At 45.2% G+C, this 20,417-nt stretch overlaps 3 protein-coding genes across 4 annotated transcripts in view; 2 read left to right on the plus strand and 1 right to left on the minus strand.

Annotated features, from left to right (window-relative positions):
* EFCAB14 (EF-hand calcium binding domain 14) overlaps positions 1 to 3,192 on the plus strand; it is a 36,734-nt gene extending 33,542 nt beyond the window's left edge. For both annotated transcript variants that reach the window (XM_080800326.1, XM_080800325.1), the window contains one exon: positions 1,090 to 3,192. In XM_080800326.1, the coding sequence (XP_080656452.1) occupies positions 1,090 to 1,265 (176 nt within the window). In that variant the 3' untranslated portion in view covers positions 1,266 to 3,192. The remainder of the gene's footprint in view (positions 1 to 1,089) is intronic.
* A 3,535-nt stretch (positions 3,193 to 6,727) lies between these two features.
* Positions 6,728 to 8,076, minus strand: TEX38 (testis expressed 38; the record flags this gene model as incomplete). Its single annotated transcript, XM_080799956.1, has 2 exons — positions 8,034 to 8,076; positions 6,728 to 7,320 (listed from the first exon to the last, which is right to left on the minus strand). The coding sequence occupies exons 1-2, from the start codon at positions 8,068 to 8,070 to the stop codon at positions 6,728 to 6,730; spliced, it is 630 nt and encodes a 209-aa protein (XP_080656082.1). The 5' UTR covers positions 8,071 to 8,076.
* A 4,144-nt stretch (positions 8,077 to 12,220) lies between these two features.
* ATPAF1 (ATP synthase mitochondrial F1 complex assembly factor 1) overlaps positions 12,221 to 20,417 on the plus strand; it is a 29,778-nt gene continuing 21,581 nt past the window's right edge. The window contains exons 1-3 of the mRNA XM_080800873.1: positions 12,221 to 12,698; positions 15,739 to 15,847; positions 19,805 to 19,855. Coding sequence (XP_080656999.1) covers positions 12,367 to 12,698; positions 15,739 to 15,847; positions 19,805 to 19,855 — 492 coding nt within the window. The 5' untranslated portion in view covers positions 12,221 to 12,366. The remainder of the gene's footprint in view (positions 12,699 to 15,738; positions 15,848 to 19,804; positions 19,856 to 20,417) is intronic.

Genomic DNA, 20,417 nt, shown 5'->3' on the forward strand with positions numbered 1-20,417 from the left:
GTTGTACAACCATCACCACCATCTAATTCCAGAACATTTTTTATCATCCTGGAAAGAAATCCTATACGCATTAAACATTAAATCGTCACTCCCTACTCTTCTACCCACTAGCCCCTGGCAACCACTAATCCTTCAACCAAAATTTGGGTTTGCCTGTTCTGGGTATTTCATATAATTGGAATCATATGATCCATAGCCTCATATCCATGCTTCTTTCAACATGCTTCTTTCCCTTAGCATAATGTTTTCAGGGTCCACCCATGTTGTGGCCCGTAGCAGTGTTTCATTCCATTATATGACCAAATAATATTCCATCGTATGAATATACTACATTTTATCCATTCATCAGTTGATGGACATGTGGATTGTTTCTACTTTTTAGCTGGTAGGAATAATGCAGCTATGAACATTCATGTACAAGTGTTGATATGGGGATATGTTTTCATTTCTTTTGTGTATATACCTAGGAATGGAATTGCTGGGTCATATGGTAACCCTGTTTTGACTAACAGTATGCCATAGTTTGTTTTACAGGCTCAGCTCCTATCATTAGCTTTTAAGGCTTCTCCAGTCCTTTTTACCCATTCAACAGAAGAATAGAATCTGGCAAATCTAAAAGGAAAGCCGTGGACAGAGAAAATGCCAGCCCATTCATTTCTCTGTGATTATCTGTCACTCCTTCTATTTTGGAAGGATAGTGCCAGTGTTCCTCTTGTTCTTTTTTTAAAGATTTTATTTACTTATTTGTCAGAGAGAGGGCTGAAGCATGGAGAGCAGCAGGCAGAGCAGGCAGAGGAAGAAGCAGGCTCCCCACTGAGCAAGGATCCTGATGTGGGGCTCCATCCCAGGGACCTGAGCTGAAGGCAGACACTTAACTGACTAAGCCACCCAGGTGTCCCTGTTCCTCTCATTCTTAAAGGGTCAAGAATTCCTCTGATTCAGTGAGATAGTAAGCCTTACCTTTTGGAAACAAAGTCCACAAAATAGCTTTTAGTGCTTTGCATTCAACTGAGACTACTTTTTAAACTGTTGAGTAAATTTAGCTATATGTATAGATATACACGTTTTTTTGTAATTCCTTTTTAACAGATCTTCAGGATTTATTCCACAAGACTGGCCAGGACATGGATGGGAACCTGACCTACCAGGAAATCAGGAACTCCTTAGGTTCTGCTGTGCCGGAAGTAGAGACTTTGAGAGCATTTGATTCTGATGGCGATGGAAGATACTCTTTGCTGGAGCTAAGGGTAGCTTTAGGTGTCTAGCCTCATCAGGCATATTTTAGAAATGGGTATATACCCAGGACTACCTAACATCTACTCACCTAACACAAACAACCCTTTTACTTACCCATCGATCCTCCAGTCCTCCAGACTACTGTAGTAGACACATTGCCACCTTTTAGCTTGTTTGAAAAGCTATAAAGAAAAGTTATTTTTTTAAAAAAGGCCATTTAACTATATGATATTCAGAAATCTATGATTTCCTAAAGCCAATAAGATCTTAATTTCAAAATTGCCAGGAAAAAAAAAAGTCAAGCCCTCTTTTTTTTTTCCCTTTCCTTTCAAAAAAATTTTTTTTAGGGAAGGAGACCTTCTCTTTTAAAACTGGAAAATGTATATATAGAGAGACTAAGCCACCTTTTATATTTCACATAAATTTGCCTTAAATTAGCTGCACTTTATACAGACTCAGAAAATGTCTTTCTTTTAAAAGCTAGACCTTTTCTGTTTGTAAATATTTAAAATGAAAGAAAGAATTGTGCATATTTTGTGGGACGTCAGAAGAATGGCTTGAAACAGGCTGTGAACAAATGACTTATTAAAAATCACTAATGTGGTAACAGCTAAAACTATGTCCATGTCTCCTTAAGGTACCTCCTTCAGGTGCTGCTGTGGGGTTTGGCCTGGAAGCTGGAGGACCAGATTTGGGGAGGTGACCCTGTCAGGACTGTGCTGCCTCCAGGCTCAGGAAAGTAAGAGTCTGGCTCTTTGTTGCTGTACCCTCAGCTGATCCCAACCTGTGAACCAGACAAGTCTTGTTGGGGGTTTTTCTCACTTTTAATCCTATTTCAGGGTTTATGAGCATAAACAGTTCTGCAGTGGGGAGCTGCATTTTCCCCACTGAGTGAGCTACATTGTCTTCCCCCACCCACCCACTCAACCCTCTCTCAGTTGTAGCTGGCTGCCACCTCTGGCCCAGCCTCCATTCTGAATGGCAGGTCTGTGCTCCTCTGCTCACTGTCTCCACCTGGCTACCCAAGAGGGACTTTAGGGGATAGCTTTCCCCCTCATTGTAACCCAGGAAACCCCTTGACATTTCGCCTGGAGGCTTACCAAGAACTTCATATGTTCCTCTGTGGGCTCTGCTGTGAAATGCAGCACATGAAATCAGGTCAGGTTCCCTTACAGTTGTCAGCTCAAGGAGCTAGAGGCATTCTGTCCAGAGGATGCCGAACAGTATCAAGCAGGGGGCATCACATGATGGTAGCAAGTTTTTTCAAATCTCATAACAAGCATGTGCAATACTCTTCCCTTTAAATACTTCCATGGGTCTGGTACGAAAGGTTCCCAGACCGGAAGGAACCACACCTCCGTGTCACCTGTGTGTGTGTGTGTGTGTGTGTGTGTGTGTGCTGTGCTGTTCTTAGAAACAGGCCTTGGGCAACACAAAAGGAAGAACTTTGTGGAACTTAACTGTTCTGTAGACCAAGTCAGGGAGAAACTAGAGCTTTCATGGCACAGACTTCTTTAGTAGAGCTCGTTTCCATTTTAACTTCATCCAACTTGCCCTGTTACCCAGGGATGCCATTGAGCACCTTTAAACATTTAAGGGCTGGTTTTTTCTTTATATGGTGTTCAGTTTAGTGTTGGCTAACTTTGATTTTTTTTTTTTCTGAAAGGAAAAACATTTAGTTAAATGAACATTTAGTTAAAGCAAGATGAAGTCTTTTCCCATGAATGTGTCTGCTTACCTCACTATGGCTTGTGTTTCTCTCTTTAAAAAAAAAATTTGCCTATTGAGCTCTTTCTCTTTCTTAGAAAGGTTAAAATATAGCATAAAATTAGCCTGGCACTTTAGGTAACTTGAAGACAACTCTTTTTCTTCTGGCTGCCTTCCATGAACACCCCTCCCCTTTTAAATATATATACCCTTACAAATTTTGTAACAACCAAATAAAATTCTAGCAATAAATTGAATTATACTGCTATATTTGTATATACTGTACCATAAATAGTATGTCTGTACCTGGAAGGTATTTTTTTGAGAACTGATTTATATGAAATATACTTGAGGGTAATGTAGCTTGTCCATTTTAGTATCAAATTCTTATTCATAGGCAGATACTCTGAGGACCCCTTAACTCTTTGTGGTCTGTACTTTTCTTTTGTATCAGATAGCTCCACCTGGAGAATTCAGTTTTGTTTTTCAGTTTCTCAGCTGTTCGCCCCACCTCGAGCTCATCTGGCTCGCATGGTCCTGAAGCCCGCTGGACTTCCTGTCGCCTTTGGCAGAGGTGTTCCAGCCACACTCTCAGACTGTGAATATCCTTGCCGTGCTGCTGCCCTAGCTTCCAGGCAGAACGAGGACATCTGGAACTCTTGTTCCAGGTTGAGGAGATTCATTGGCTTAAAGAGTTTGACGAACATATTCTTCAGTGACAATTTGGGAGTTTTCTTTGGAAGTTGTCTTAACTTCCCCAACCTGTGACTTTTGAGCTGTGCTCAATCCTCTTTGCCTCATGTCTCAGCTCTGAGAGGAAGATTTGGTTTTGGTGTTTGTTTTAAATACTTTTACCTTTTCACCCTGGCAGCTCCTCCTGCTGCTTTTCCAAGTGACCCAAAGCATGGCTTCTCGGTCCTTTTTTTTTTTTTTTTTTTTTTGCCTGTACTCTCTGGGATAATGTTTACTTCGAGAGCCTCCCTAGAAATCAGAGGACCAAAAAGGTCTTCTAGGAAGAGAAGAGTCAAGTCAAAGGAGTAGAGAACCTGACTTAGAGGAAAAGGTAGCATCCTCTTAAGGGCAGAGAGGGACCTGGCACTTAGGACCTGTCCTAAGTGCCAGGTCCCTATACCTGCGGCCATTTTCTCACTTTAAGTTGCTTTGCTGGATGGAACTCTGTTGCTCCCACCTCCCACTGCTGGTCCTGCCGGTCACAGTTGAAGACTTTGACTGTGATGGGCTCATACTCATAATGGGGTGCTGTTGAGTTGTTTTTAGTGACAGCTTTTGTTTGCTACACACCTCATTGGCTTACTTACCAACACCAGCTAGATGTGGTCCCTTCTTTCGTATCCAAACCAGAACACATTTGGGTATTCCTGAGACTTTATAGAGTGTGTATTGTTTGTTATACGAACCTAACCTACCTTGTTGTTTTCTCATATTAAGAAATGTAAATCTACTTTGCTTTAGCGGAGCTATTTTGGTAATGTCTGAGCAATTTTGATTCTTCGTGGAGAGTGAATTCAAGGTATCTGTGACTTGAGCTTTGCTTATTTCATATCAGTAATACAGCTATTTTAATTTATCTAAATAAAACATTTCCTTTTTCTCCCACTGTGTCTGTGACTAATGGTTCCCCCCTCCCCCGCCATACCTTCAATTACTAAGAAAACAAGAATCTACTTTGATCCCTATTTTTATAGACTTTCCTTTTTAAAGCAAGAACTAACAGATGGTGAAGAATCTGCCTTAAGAACTGCAACATCTAGGGGTGCCTAGGTGGCTCAGTTGGTTAAGCCTCTGCCTTCAAGTCAGATCATGATTCCAGGGTCCTGGGATCAAGTCCCACATCAGGCTTCTTGCTCAGCGGCAAGCCTGCTTCCCCTATGCTGCTTCCTCCCTCTCTCACTTTCTCTGGCAAATAAAATCTTTAAAAAAAAAAAAAAAAAAGAACTGCAACATCTAGCCTGAAGAGGAGAAGGCTGCTGCTTGAGCATCTTCAGGGTTGGAGGGGGTGGGTTAAGGGGGGAGGGAGTCCCTTCCCCTCTCTGTATCAGCCAAGCTCCACTTGGGTCTTCATTGGTGTTTTGTGTTTTGGGGCTTTTTTTTGGTTTGGTTGGCTGGTTGAGGGTTTGTTGGTTTTTTGTTTTGTTTTGTTTTGTTTTGCTTCTTGGAGGTGTGTGTGTTTTTTAAGATTCAGTAGAAGAGCATGTTGACAAGGAATGTTCCATTGCCTTTTTATACCGGGTGGGGGTGGGTGTGTGAAACCCATTCCAAGAGAATGGTCATATAGGGGTTGGGGCTTTTTCACACACAGAAAAAAGAATGAGAAAAAATAACTCTACAAGTTTGCTGGTGTTCTAGGATCATACACACATAAGCAAACATACCCAGTGGGGGTGGCCTTTCCCTTCACGGAAGACAACATAAAGCTTAACTCATTTACAGATATGGTCAGATGACTTCCTCATTCCCAGAGTGAAGGGGAAAATTTATCTCCTGGGATGGATCTGGGCTTTTTTTTTTTTTTTAAGGTTTTATTTAATATTTGAGAGAGAGAGAGAGAGAGCACAAGTAGGGGGAGCAGGAGAGGGAGAGGAAGAAGCAGGCTTCCCACTGAGCAGGGAGCCTGATGAGGGGTCTGGAGCCCGATGAGGGGTCTGGAGCACAGGACTCTGGGATAATGACCTGAGCTGAAGGGAAACACTTAACCAACTGAGCCACCCAGGCGCCCCTGGGCTTGCTTATCTTTAAAGTGGGACCAAATAACCAGTATTCTCTCTGTCTCTCCTTTTAGGATTGTTTCCAAAATGCACAAAAATATCTCCATATAGTGTGGATATCAACTTTCGGAAGGTCCATGAATCCCTTTGAGAAATTTTTTTTTTTTTAAAATACATTTTGTGTGTAATTTTGAAGGGTTCAATAACCAGCCCTCCCCCTAAGCCAATCCATGGACCAAGTTAATTATGCCCTGCAGATGTGCATGTGCACACACACAAACACAATCATTTGCCAAGTGTTTTCTAACAGGACTTATCATCAGGGAAGGGACACTACGGTGTATGCTGAGAAGACCAAGAACTTGATGCCAGGCAGATGTGAATTTGAGACCTAACTCTGCAACATGAAAACAATATGCCCTTGGAAACTGTCTCTTTTTTAAGTAGAGGATTGTGAGGTCCATTTGGCAGTTTTCTTGTATTAGACATAATGTAAAGACAACCGTAAAAGAACTCAGTGCATCATCAATATTAATAAAGAATGTGATTCAGCCAGCAATGCAGCATGGCTCCTGGATGTCACAGTGACTTGTTTTGCATGTGACACGGCCACTGTGAATTGCCATCGCTCATGCACCCCCAGCAGCTCTCACTCTTGTGGCAGCTGTGCTTAATGTCCCACAGAACAGCAGTACCACTGGATACCTGGCCCACAGTCTGGCATACGTTTTTGGTCTTAAATACTGAACAGAGGGATGGTGAACTCATGTGTACTGATTTGGTGTATCTCCCCACAGCCAACCCTCCAGTTCCCATTTACAACCTTCAGCTGTTTTGCAAAGTGCCCCCATCAAACAGGGGAAGGACATTGCCCTCGACAATGTCCTTCGACATGTCCAACGACAAATGAGACACAAGGGAGCCTTGGGCTTTTTTCAGTCTTTCATAATGTGACATCCAGATGGGCTCTGGCCTCTGTGTCAATACCACCTCCTTGGGGTTAGCTGTATTTTCCTGCCCCACCCCCGATACTTCCAGCTCCCACCCTGGAGAGGAGGCTATAATTCTGAAGCAAGAGGCTTGGTACTGAAGCAGTGGTCTCCATGAGCCATAGTGGGGAGGGAATGGAAGTGGACATTCCTTTCAGGACAGGTGTCCAAAGGGTAGGAGACTGAGTGGTTCAGCATTGGGGGCAGGTTGCACAGGGAAGGAGCAAAGGGTACCTCCTGAAAGACGGGTATCGGAACTGGGTCACTGGTGTGGGACGGCAGCATGGGGGAAGGTAGGGGCTGCAGCGGAGTTTGTAGCAGGGCGGGGACCTCCACCTTGGGGCTGCTGTCTGGGGCAGCAGAGCTCCTGCTCTCAGGGATGTCCAGCTCCCACAGAGGATCTGCATTCTGGACCTCAGTCTCAGTCTTGGTGACAGTAGGGGGAGGGCCTGTGTTAATGGCTGTGTTCATGCCATAATGCCGGCGCTTGTTGATCCAGTACAACAGCGGGCTGTAGGTGAATGTGGCAGCTCTCATCACCTCCACCCACTCCTGGGCGCGCTCTTCCCGCCGCAAGTTCTTCCTCCAGTGCAGAAAGAGAATGCAGCCACCAGTAACCACAGAACACAGCCCCAGGAAGCCGAAGTACAGTGAGACCCACACTAAGGCAAGAAAGAAAAAGAGGCAAGTGGGCTGATAACTCTAACTTGGAGCCTGAGCTATTTCTCATTCCTCTCCCTAACCCAGTCATCAGCTATCCCATCCACTCAACCACTCTCTCCATTCCTCCCTTCCCTCCTCATTGGCTTGTCTCATCATTCTCTAATTTGGTCAATGCTATGATTTCAGGCCACTGTTAGCCCTTTACAGATCAAAAAAGCTAGGTCTAGAGGGGGCATGCATGACCTGCCCAGACTTGGTCAAGCCTCTTATTCCCAACCCTGGACCCATCAGATGCTTTACAGATCAAGAAATCTAGGTCTAGAGGGGGCATGACCTGCCCAGACTTGGTCAAGCCTCTTGTCCCCAACCCTGGACCCATCCAATCCATCTGATGTAGACGACTTACTAAAGGCAAAGCCCATCAAGGAAGTAAGTCTAGAGGTGATGGGGAACACCAGTGTCCCATCCCATTCCACCATACCCCTTACCCATTCAACTGTGATGGTTCTAGGGTATTCATTGTACACACACCGGTTCAGTAGAGAAACATGATCTCTGCCCTCAATCCCTAGTTTTCTAGAGGAAAGTATATCTTAACTGCTTAGCACTCCTCCATACGGGCTACCACCCCATCCATGTAAAAGCTCTTCCCTGAGTGTCTGCCCCTTGCTAAGGGCACAAGGCAAAAGGCAGGGACTAGAAGGGCATTTACCACCAGGGAGGCTCAGGTCCTCCTGCTGGGAATCCATAAGTTCGAGCCTTGGTACCCAGCTGATAGCTCTGGGGAGAGGTAGCTCACCTACCCATCTGCCCTGCCAATAGAAGGCCCTGGAATACTTAGTCCTATTGTTCCCTAAAGGTGAGGTCACTGGATTCTGAGCAGTAAACATTCTAGGGGCAGTGCTTGTGAAGTCTTGGGTTAATGGAAGCAAGGGACTCTATCCAATGGTGTCTCATAGGCCTAGTATGTCTCTACTGCTGGGGAATGACCCACCCACTGAACTGTCTGCCCTCCACCTCTTATTATGAGCCCACAGAGAAGCCCCCAGTAAAGGGCCCCCAGGTGTTTCAGGGGTCTATCCATGTTTCTGGGCTTCAAGAAACAGTTGATGGTTACCTGTGGCCAGTGGAGGAGTGGGGCAGGGAGCACACACAGCTTTGGGCAGCCTTGCCTTCAAGACCTTTTTTTTTTAATTTTTTTATAAGATTTTATTTGAGAGCACAAACGGGAAGTGGCAGGCAGAGGGAGAAACAGCCTCCCCATTGAGCAAGGAGCCTGATGTGGGGCTCTACCCAGGCCCCTGAGATCATGACCTGAGCCAAAGGCAGATGCTTAACCAACTGAGCCACCCAGGCGCCCTGCCTTCAAGACTTCTGTAACCAAGTTGCAGGAGAAAACCTGCTCAAGGGTACTATGTGATCAGTGCCTCCATCCTTGGCTCTTACAATCTCTTTTTTGTTTAGTTACCTTCCTTCAGCAAGTGTTAACAAGTGTTTCCTGGGCATCAGGCCCTGTAGGAGCTCCCCACTATCCAGCCCTACATCTCTTTCCAGCCTCATCATCTTCCCTATCCTTCACACACCTTGCCCTCTGACCAGGCCAGACTCTTGAAAAGACTCGGCCTCTTCACCTCTCTGGAGTTCTGCTCGCACTGCTCCTCCACCCAGGAGTGCCCTCCCCACTTCCCCCAGACTGAATACCTACTTATCCTTCAAGGCCCAGCTCAGTCCCCCAACTCTGTCACAGTCATTTCTGTTGGCTTCCCCAAATCCCATCATCTCCAGTTCAAAGGGCAGCTCCTGTCAGATGCTTGAGCCCTGGAGGTAGATGTCCCCTGCCCAGCAGTCAGCATCGCAAGGACTCACCTGAGTTGGAGACTTGCCACACCTCCTGGGGCAGCTCAGTTAGAAAGCCTTGCCTTAATCAAGCCCAAGTCCCCCTCCCTGAGGTTGCACCCCTGGGCCTAGCCCAGCTAGTGGGACCACTTAATTATTTCCTCCTTGCTAGTCCCCCAGCATGGGACTCAGGGCAGTATTCAGCTCTGATTTCCCTCCAGGTTCCGCTTAAGCTCAGCTCTCTTAGCTCACTGGCTCCTGCTTTTCAGTCTCTTTGCTGATTTCTCTTTTCCCTGATTTCTAAATGCCAGCATGCCCCAGGACTGGATCCTCGGCCCTCTGTCTACATTCATTCTGTCAGTGATCACCTCCAGACTCATGGCTTTAAATATTCCACAAACACTGACAACTCACACTTTCTATCTCCAGCCCAAACTGCTCCACCATGCTTTGGACTCCTTCACCTAACAGCCTGGCTGACAGGCCTACCATTAAGGGGATTAAGTCTATTAAGTTATCTCAAAGGAACACACCCCAAGCCAGACTCTCTGATCAGCCATCCTCCAAAACCTATCTCAGCCTTCCTCCTGTCTGTAAATGGCAACTCTGTCCTTCCAGTTGTTCAGGCCAAAAGCCTGGAAGTCACCCTTGACTCCTTTCATTTCCTCATAGCCACATTCACTCCGTTCCACAATCATTAGGTCTTGCCTTCAACGCCCATCCAGAACGTGACCCCTTTCCCATCACTCTCACTGCATTCTACCCACCACCCTCCACCACTTGGAGTACTGGTCTCCCCGTAGAGTGACCAGCCATCCCACTTGGCCTGGAAGTGAGGAGGTTTCCAGGACATAGGATTTTCGACGCTAAAACCAGGGAAGTCAGGTAAACTAGGACAAATTGGTCACCTTTGGGAGAGCTTCCATCCTTGCCCCCCACCTCCCACCACGTTCTGTATTTTGCCAGCAGCCAGAATGATCCTTTAAAAAAGTAGATTAAAAAAAATAAAAGTAGAGCATGTTACTTCTCTGCTCAAAGCCTACAGTGACTTTCCATCTTAGTTAGAATAAAGAACCAAGGTCTACAGGGCCCAGAGTGCTCTAACTGCCCCTCCCCATACCTCTTCACGTAAGAACCTCCTTGCTATCCCACAAGCAGGACAAGCATACTCCTGCATCAAGGCCTATGCCCTTGCTGTGTCCTCAGTCTGGAAGGCCCTTCTCCCAGATAGCCAGACAGATGATTCCCTCATTTCCATCTGCCTTCTGCTCCAGCATCCCCTTATCTCCCTCTCTCTTAACCTGCTTTGTTTTCCTGCATAGCTTATATCATCACCTAACCTTACAATTGACCCTTGAACAACATGGGGATTAGGGACTATGATCCCCGCACAGCTGAAAATCCATGTGCAACTTTTGACTCCCTCAAACTTCACTAATAGCCTACTTTTGACCAGAAACCTTACCAATAACACAAGCTGTTGATTAATACCTATTTTGTATGTGTATTATATAATATACTGTACTCTTTTTTAAGATTTATTTTGAGAGAGCCCATGCACACAAGCGGGGGGAGGGGCAGAGGGCAAGAGATTCAGACTGCATGCTGAGCATGGGGGGGTGGGTGTTGCACCTGAGATCATGGCCTGAGCCAAAATCAAGAGTCGGAGCTCAACCGACAGAGCCACCCAGGTGCCCCCATATGTCATATATGACATATATGCCATATATGACATATATGTCATGTATGTCATATATGCCATATATGACATATATTTTATTGACATATATGTCAATAAAATAAGTATCCTTACAAATGAAGTAAGCTAGAGAAAAGAAAAATGTTAAGGAAATCATAAGAGAAAACACATTTACAGTGTTGTAAAAAATCCACGTGTAAGTGGACCCCTGTGACTCAAACCGGTACTATTCAAGGGTCAGCTGTTTCATTTTTTGTCTTTCATCCTACTAGAATGTAAGATCCATGAATTGGTAGTAATCAAGGAAATATATACTTAATCATAACTACTATGTCATAACGACTACGAAGAAAATAAAATGAGGTAATGGGATAAAGAATATAAAGGGACAGCATGGATCGAGAAAAGTCCCTTTGAGGTGCCAACCTACGAACTGAGCCATAAATGATGAGGTCACCACATGCAGATCTAAGCAGAGGGATCATCAGCCAGTGCAAGGGTCCAGAGGCAGGTCTAGGTCAGCACACTCGAAGGACTTACTAATCTTAAGTCCACCACACTACTTCTAGCACAGGCCAGGGCCTAGGGCCAATCTCCATGAGTGCAGGCTGGACTGAGAAGAGTCCAAGGCTCTGTCCCTGCCCTGGAGGAGTCCACCATTCATGAGGGGTTTCTACCAGGTAAGACCCAGACAGGAAGGACTTCCGAAAAGGCAAACTGATCATGCCATTATAGTGGGCTTGCTCCAGGCCTGGCCCTGTCCTGGGAGAAAATGAGATACAGAGATGTTGATGTCACTGTGTCTGACCCCAGGAACTCCCACTTGGTTCAAGGGGATGAAGAAGATGGTGGTATTGGGTAACAGAGAGGGGGAAAAAAGAGCATTGAAAGGATCAAAAACAGCCCGAATCAATACTTGTTAGAGACAGACACAGGTGTGTCTTTGGAGAGGAGTTTCGGCTCGAGTTCAAGGTGGGTGTCAAGAAGCAGAGGGAGACAAGGCTTTGGAGGCAGCTGGCATCTTGCAAAGAGTTCAGTCCTTGGGTAGAACTTGGGCAAGTCTCTTAATGACTCTCAGCCTCAGTTTCTGCATCTGTAAAAAACAGAAAAGGCCTGCCTCACAGGATATGAAGCAGATGGTGTCCTGCACAAAGAAATACCCAGGAAAGAGAAGCTGCTACTGTGATTATATTTGAGGAAAGGGGCTTGGGTGCTGAAGGACAGACAATACCGCCGGCGAGCACCAAGAGAATCTGCAAGGCAGCAGATCCGAGCGGCCCTCAGGAGGAGAGGGAGCGCAGAGGCTGCTGGATCCGAGCGGGAGGGCGTGGAGCCGGGCAGGCTTGGGGCGGGGGAGGGGAGGAGACAAGCGGTGGCACCCCGAGCCGCCCGCCGAGCGGCAGGCAGAGCCGCGAGTCCCGAGACCCCTCCTCCCCGCCCCGGGGGGGCCGGAACCTTGAGCGCGCGGAACCTCGGTGCCGGAGCAGTGGCGCGGCGGACCCGGAGCGCGATGGAGCAGGCGCGCTGGCCGCGGGCTGAGGCCGACGCGCTGGGGGAGGAGGAGGAGGAGGAGGAGGCGGGGGCGGCCATGGCTGCCGTGGCAGCGGCAGGTGGTACGGGCCCGGCCGTGTTGCAGGTGGCTGGTCTGTACCGGGGGCTGTGCACCGTGCGCACCCGCGCCCTAGGCCTGGGACTCGTGTCCCCCGCGCAGCTGCGCGTGTTCCCGGTGCGCCGCGGCTCGGGCGGGCCCGCGGGGGGCGCGGACGGCAGCGGGGTCGGAGCCGAGCTGGAAGCCAACCCCTTCTACGACCGCTACCGAGACAAGATCCAGCAGTTGCGCAGGTGCGGACCCCGGCCGGCCGGCGGCGGGCGGGTAGGGGCGGTGCGCGACCCGCGTTTCTGGTGGACCCACGCCTTCAGTGCTTAGAACAGCCTTGCGAAGCAGGCCCGGTTACTGTCCGCACTCTGTGGGTGATGTGTCTGTCTGTGGGCTCAGAGAAGCAGGATGACTTGCTAACATCACACAGCTAGTCCCAGAAATGAGTCTCCGCAAAGTCCTGGCTCTTCCCCGAGTTGTCTGTGCTCTAGTTCTCAAAACGCTGAGGTGGAGTCCTGTGTCAGTCTTAATGAGGTAGACGGTTCCAAGAGACCTGCCCTGATTATAGAAATGGGAACATAGAGCCTTCTAGAGAAGGGACTTGACTTGCTCAAGGTCACATATTGAGTCACTGAGGCCTGGCCTAGAGCTCGGATTCCTAGGCTTTTAGCTACAGCCCTGACTACAAGGAAAGGAGGTTGGGGGAGACAGCAAGGCATCAAAGACTAATGGAGTCACAGTTCATCCATTGAACCCTCTCATTGAGAGGGAGAAATAGAATCCGCAGCAAAGACCTGCCAGAGGTCATACAGCTGCTTGGGATTCATCTGATCTGGAATCCAGGGTTTCTAACACTACCCCTCAGCTTCCAAATGAAAGGACTTGGAGATCAAGAGGCTTGAGGTGGGTGCAAGGGGACCAAGAGAGGGTCTTAAGAGTTAAAGTGGAAAGAGGTGAAGAAAATGAAAGGTGAAAATTAGAGTGGCTTTGAAGAGAATCCGGCAGGATAGGCAGGCAGTTGACTTAGAAAGGAAACAAAAAACTGCATACCGTAACTTCCTTGAGTTCTGTCTCATCTCTATTTCCATGGCCTGAATGTACTTCATCATCTTCTGGACTCTTGCAGTCATCCTCTAGCTAGTCTTCCCCACTTCCACCCCAGTCCGTCTCACTGCTGCTGTGGTGACCTTCCTCCCTTTTTGAAAAAACTGACAGAATAAAGGAATGAATATTTTTGCGCTCTTTCCAGCAGCATTCAAATATACGCAAGGATTTCTCTTCTTTCTTTTTTTTTTTTTTAAGATTTTATTTATTTATTTGACAGAGATATAGAGATCACAAGTAGGCAGACGGAGATGGGGAAGCAGGCTCCCCGCTGAGCAAAGAGTCTGATGTGGGGCTCAAGCCCAGGACCCTGAGATAATAACCTGAGCCGAAGGCAGAGGCTCAACCCACTGAGCCACCCAGGCGCCCCAAGGATTTCTCTTCTTTAAAACCTTTCGTTGACCTGCATTCCCCTCCAGCCTTTTCTCATTGATCCCTTTTACAGGCTACATCTTAGGAGAGTTGTCTACTTATACTCTAGATACCTCGAAGTTCCCATTCATTCCTACTCATGAACCAATGAATGGCTGGTTTTATTCTCCTTCCCCACCAGATCATTCCCATCAATATTTACACACACTGCTGTCTCAAAGAGTGAGCATCCCAAAGCACCCTCAGTGACTCCAGATAATGTCCATATTCCTTAGTGTTCTACACAAGGTTTTCATGCTGTAGCATCTGTCAGTCTCTCTACATTCACTAAAACCTGGGCCCTTGGAGCACCAGCCACAAGTTTGGTGTGAGCCAATAGCAGGACAAGGCTGTATGCCCTCTTCACCCCTTCAGCCCAGTATCTGGATTTTTGCATCACACTTTGCATTGGTGAATTGGGAATATTTGATCTAGCTGCAGGCCCACTATTTCTAGAGTGTGGACAAATTGGAGGGTGTCCAAAGAGCAGGTTTATAGTGAGGAAATACTCACAAATCACATGTATGAAGAAGTGCCAGAAGAACTAAGGAAATTGAACTTACAGAAAACTTTCAGGGGTGTCATAATAGCAATTTCCAAGTACTCAGATAAAAGGGATTAGACATTTTTTCTCGTTCTTGAATGTGAAAGATATAGATGAATAGATTTAAGCTCAGAACGTTTTAATAATAAAAGATGTCCAAGGTGGGAATGCACAGACTCCAGGGCCTAGGCCACCCCTCACTCTCTATCCACTCACCATGGCAGGCCCAGGTTTGACTGTGGATGCTTGCAGCACTAACCCTGGTCCTGGCATTTGCAGCCCCAGCAGGTGCCACACCCCACAGGGCAGGACCCCTGGAGTGACTCTGCACTGAGTTGCTGGCCTGCTGTGGAGGGAAGGAAGAAGATCTGCCCATGTAATGGCATGAAGGGCATAGTGTTTAATGTCACTTCTGGAACTGATTTTTATGAAAGAGGGGCCCCATACAATGCCTTGACCAGGAATCACTCCATCAGAGAAATGATCAGGATGTCCTTGGATCCTGCAGACTGCACCTATGACACTATAGGTCTTATGGCCCAGGAGCTGTAATCCCTGTATGATGTCTTCACCAAAGTGTACAGTGCCAAATATCACATCGTTGGCTACACAGCCTGAAGAATTCTTAACAAGGATGGCAGCCCCAACCTGGACTTCGGGCCGGAAGACCAGCTTCGTTTTGACATAAAGGACCAGTTCTTATGTTTCATCTGCAGGAGCCAGTTCTTTGGAGAGAGAATCAGGGAGAAACTCGGGTGCTAAGTCTTTTCCTACAAAATGCCTCTAAATTACCTGCATCTGAATAAACAGATGTTTAATCTTTGCACGGGCTGAAGATGTCCAGAGCTAGATGTGTTCATGTAAAAGCTTGAAACCGGCTAGGCTACTGGATTTCTGCCTGAGTAGGATGACCAAGCGAGATGATTTCAGAGTCCCCTTCCCATCTTGAGGATTTGAATTCCAAGTACCCAGAGTATTAGTACCTGAGGGACCAAGGTTTACATCTTCTAAGAAATAACTTGCAGGAGAAGAATGTTACGTAGACCCCTTGAAGGTTAACAGTAATTAAATAACTGGATTTATTTTTCCACTTTCTTGATTTATAGGCAAATCCTTCGGCCTTTGAATGCTTGTGTCCTCTCTCTCTGGAAGTGCAACATGATACTTTGTTATTTCTAAATTCAAAAAGTCCCAAATGTTTTCACTTTTGGTTTACCTTTAATCAGGTCTGACCCAGCTGCTTTTGAATCCCGACTGGAAAAGCGCATTGAGTTTCGGAAGCAGCCAGTAGGGCACTCCAGGCAAGGTGACTTTATCAAATGTGTAGAACAGAAGGTAAGACCTGCTCCTCTTTGTGCTATTGGCTCCCCAGTGTGCTACACCCCCATCCCCAACCCTATCCTGGGAGTGGGCTCACTGATGGGTCAGCTGGATGAACTGAATGTAGCCTCTCTCTACACAGCTCAGTCTCCAACCATAAATGGTATGCTCTTTCTGGCAAAGTATTGTGGTCATGGTAGAGGTACAGAGGGATGAAAATGACAGTCCATGCTCCTGGCGGGTGTGGTAGAATGGTTAAGGCAAAGCACACAAGGCAGGGGGCTTCCAGAGAAAAAAGTGCTTAATAGCTACTCACCCTAAACAAGAATCAAAGCCAGGGGGAAGCATGTTGAAATCTAATACAGTGCTTTTCAAACGAAGTGATCTGCAGTAAGAAATCTATTTTACACTGCAATTCAGTATATACATGTGTGTGATTATAACTGAAGCAGAGCTTTTACAAAGCAATGCTTATTTTTACTACATGCAGTGCACTTCTTTTTTCTTTTAAAAAAACTTTGGCCATAATCCAGGAGATTGATTTCACAACATGTGATTTGAAAAGTACTAACCTAGGGTGGTACACAGAACAAATTGGAGGGGGAAAGGCTGAAACCAGGAAGGATATGCAATAATCCAGGTGTGGGCTATTTGGGCCTGAAATAACATACAGTGGAAAATTGGGATTCTGCATTGTGTCTTAGAATGAAAGATGTTTATTTAATTTGGAAAGTAACGTTTTTGCCTTGAGTATTCTAAATTTTAAGGGAATCCACTCAGTCTTTTAATTACTGGTTGAGTTCATGAGAAGAAAAGCAAGTCACTGGGTTAATCATTATAAGGTTGGGGAGCAAATTCAACCTCCTATCACAAACATAGTTTACAACCTTATGTGAACAAACAAGACTCTATTACAAATATTTTAAGAAACGTAATTTACTATGGTAAACACTTATAGTGCCAAGGTTACAAATCAGTAGCTCTTGGAATATTACTGTATTATAAACTTTGAATATGACATGGGAAAGCTCTCTGCCCTCTTTTGTAAATAGGCATAGAAATTCAGTTTCATGATGATAAGCTGCAAACGTAAGTCAAGGTTTACCTTAAATTATGGCAACTCTTGAGTAAATAATGACTTACTGTCTTTCTTATTTAGCTAGATAAAGGGGGCTAATGACTCCATTCACAAAGCCTTTTCTCTGCTTTGAGTCATTGGCTCCCTACCACATGAGACTCAACATTCCCCCCCCAACCTGACACAGGGCTTGATGCCGGGACTACAAGATAATGACCTGAGCCAAAGTCAGATACTTAATGAACTGAGCCATCCGGGCACCTCAGAAACTTTTTTTTAAAGATTTATTTAAAAAAAAAAAAAAAAAAAAAAAAAAAAAAGATTTATTTATTTGAGAGAGAGTATGCATGAGTGTGCAAGAGAGTGTGCATGATTGAGCACAGGTGACAATGGAGGGAAGGGCAGAGAGAGAGAATCTTTAAGCAGACTCCCTGCTGAGCATGGATCCCTGATGTAGGGCTCATGCGTGGCTTGATCTCACGACCCATAGGTCATGACCTGAGCTGAAACCAAGAGTCAGATGCTTAACCAACTGAGCCACCCAGAGGTCCCAAGGAAAGAACTTTTAAATAAAATACTTATTTGATAGATGATATGAAATTTCTACAATGAATGAGTAATATAAATGAAATTTTTATGAGTGAACTTTAGTATATAAATTCTTGAGCACAATTATGCTGTGAAACCTAATGCAGTCATCAGAGGCTCTTACCTGTGTGTGAAATCACCATGAATACGTAAGCAGCAAATGCTGACTGGTATAGGGGTATTGTGTTACTACTTTTCAAAACTCCCAAACTGTGAGCAGTGTTATCAGTGATCCTCATGAGATTTCACAATATGCAACCTTTTAGGTTATATAGTAGTTGTGTTTCTAAAAAACTCAGTGTTTATTAAAGCCATGTTAGAAAAAGGAAAAGCAAAACAGAGGTTAGAGTCTAGACCCAGGTAATTACAAAAAGGTTTTTCACTTATGAGGACATCTGGCTAGACACTGAAAAGTGCAGAGTGAGGGAAAATTCTTCACTATGGAATTCCTTTACAAGATTGCAGCTCCTGGCACTGCTTACCCGCTCACAAATACAAATGTCCTCATCCAGTGAACTATTGTGATAACAGAAAAGTTGTCCACACGGATTTCCAAAGCATCTACATGGAAGTAGTAAAGTACCCATTTTAATGTTTTATTAAGGGACACTGGGTAGCTAGTTGGTTAAAGCGTCTGAGACACTTTTGGCTCAGGTCATGATCCCAGAGTCCCAGGATTGAGCCCCAAGTCAGGCTTCCGGCTCAGTGGGGAGTCTGCTTCTCCCTCTCCCTCTGGCACTCCCTCTGCTTATGCGCTCTGTAATAAGTAAATAAAATTTTAAAAAAGATAAATGCTTTATTAAGTGTTCTTAAGGCTTTTGGCACATACCTTCAACTATAATTTTAATTACCATATTTCATTGGTTCTAAAACCCACTTTTTTTTTTTCATTTTAACATCTCCAGAATTGTCTTAAAATTGAGGTGACCTGAAAGTATTGTGTTATTATTTAGTTGGCATCATTTTCTGATACATAAAATAATGGTTTCTCTTAAGTAATGTCTTAATTTAAAATAAAATGGGATAAGCTTATACTTGGAGCTTATATTTGTTATTTCTGAAAGTACAAATGGAAGTAAAGAATGGATTGGAGGGACACTGTGGGAAAAGAATATACCGGGCTTGGTGATTAAAAGGTGAAGGCAGCTGTGCAAATGGAGGGTTTCATTTGTTTTGTTTTCACAATGCAACTGAAGGTGAGTGGTATGAAAAGGAAATCAATTCTCTTTTTCTGGAAAGTTTATGAGTGAAGGACAGACTACGTTAGGATGCTGCCACTGTATAGGGGTATGATCAAAAAGACAATGGTATATCCAACAGATTTTTCTACACCAGACTTTTGCCTAATTTGTTGGTACTGGTTCTGTGGGCATCATTTATTAAGGATTTGGATTCCTTGAGGCACAGAGTAACAAAAGACAGGATTTTATGCAGACAGTGTTTCTCAGCCTCGGAATCCCAGGTGTAGATTGTACTCCTCCTGAAAGGCATGGACTTTAACTGAAAATTTGAACGAAAGACTTAGAACAACACATCCCTGTTATCAGCAATCTCATAATAGGATTTCCTGGCCGTGGCCTTTATCAGAGATAGTGGACTAGGAGAAGAAATAATCACTAACAGAGGGATATTAAGAGTGAGTGCTGGAAAGACTAGTCTGGTAAGGATGCCTGCCATCAGAAGTGTGTCACAGATGAGAAGCAGCCTTCGAAAATACAGTTTTCCATTGCTCACCTCCTTGTGGCTCGCTGTGGAGCAGATCAGAGAGTAGAGCACAGGAAACCCAAGCAGGCCTCATTCTGGGAAGGAATCCCTCATCCGTAGTGGCAGGTACAGAATGGACTCTACATACTGGAAGATGGTAGTTACTAACAAGTCTTTTCTCATCTCTCTATCTCAAAAGCTTAGTCATAGGGGCACCTGGGTGGCTCAGTGGGTTAAGGCCTCTGCCTTCGGCTCAGGTCATGATCCCAGGGTCCTGGGATCGAGCCCCACATCGGGCTCTCTGCTCAGCAGGGAGCCTGCTTCCCTTCCTCTCTCTCTGCCTGCCTCTCTGCCTACTTGTGATCCCTGTCTGTCAAATAAATAAATAAAATCTTAAAAAAAAAAAAAAAGCTTAGTCATAGAAAAACTGTTTCACAAACGATAACTCATAGAACAGTGTGTACAGTTACTATATAGAATGGAGAAAAGTCAGTTTTTAAGTGTCATATTACTAAATGAGATATTGAGCACCTCACCGAGCATGGTCTTTTTCTTATGAGTAAGGTGTACAGATAAATATCCTATCTCATCATGTATTTCAGACAGACGCCCTGGGGAAACATCCTGTGAGCAGAGGATTCACTAAGGGCAAGGTAGGTTTCTAAAGATCTAAGTCTGAAGTCATATGGAATATCTATAACAGGAGGCTGCAGATTTGAACATACTTACTGTGCTTCAGTGATTTTGTGATTTTTTTCCAACTGTGGAGATGAAAAATATTTCTATGACTTTTTATGTCCTTGATATAATCTCTGGCATAGTGTGGGTCCTGAGGGTGCTAGAAGCATATGCTTTCTTTCTATAGGAAGTAGTTTTTAAAAATCAAAGTATGTTTACTCATTTAATTTGCAAATAAGGAGCCACCCCAGTAGAATAACAGTTAAAGGTGACAACCAGATTTTCTCTCCTAACCAGCTGCAAAATGCTGCAGTGCTCATCAGTGAGGGTAAAGCATTTGGAAAGTACTTATATATACTCTCCAGGAATAGGACTGTGAAAACCTGCCTGAGCTTAGGGGTTCACTTCTCTGAGCATGCAGGTTTGTTATACACACTCTGTACTTACTGAAGATCGGCTCCACTGTCCCAACCTGTCGCTTCCCACAAGGCTTACAGGTAGCTAAACTGTTTTATTTTTTTAATTGTGGATGTTAAT

The sequence above is a fragment of the Martes martes genome (genome assembly GCF_963455335.1).
Source record: "Martes martes genome assembly, chromosome: 4".
In the NCBI taxonomy this organism is placed as follows: Eukaryota; Metazoa; Chordata; class Mammalia; order Carnivora; family Mustelidae; genus Martes; species Martes martes.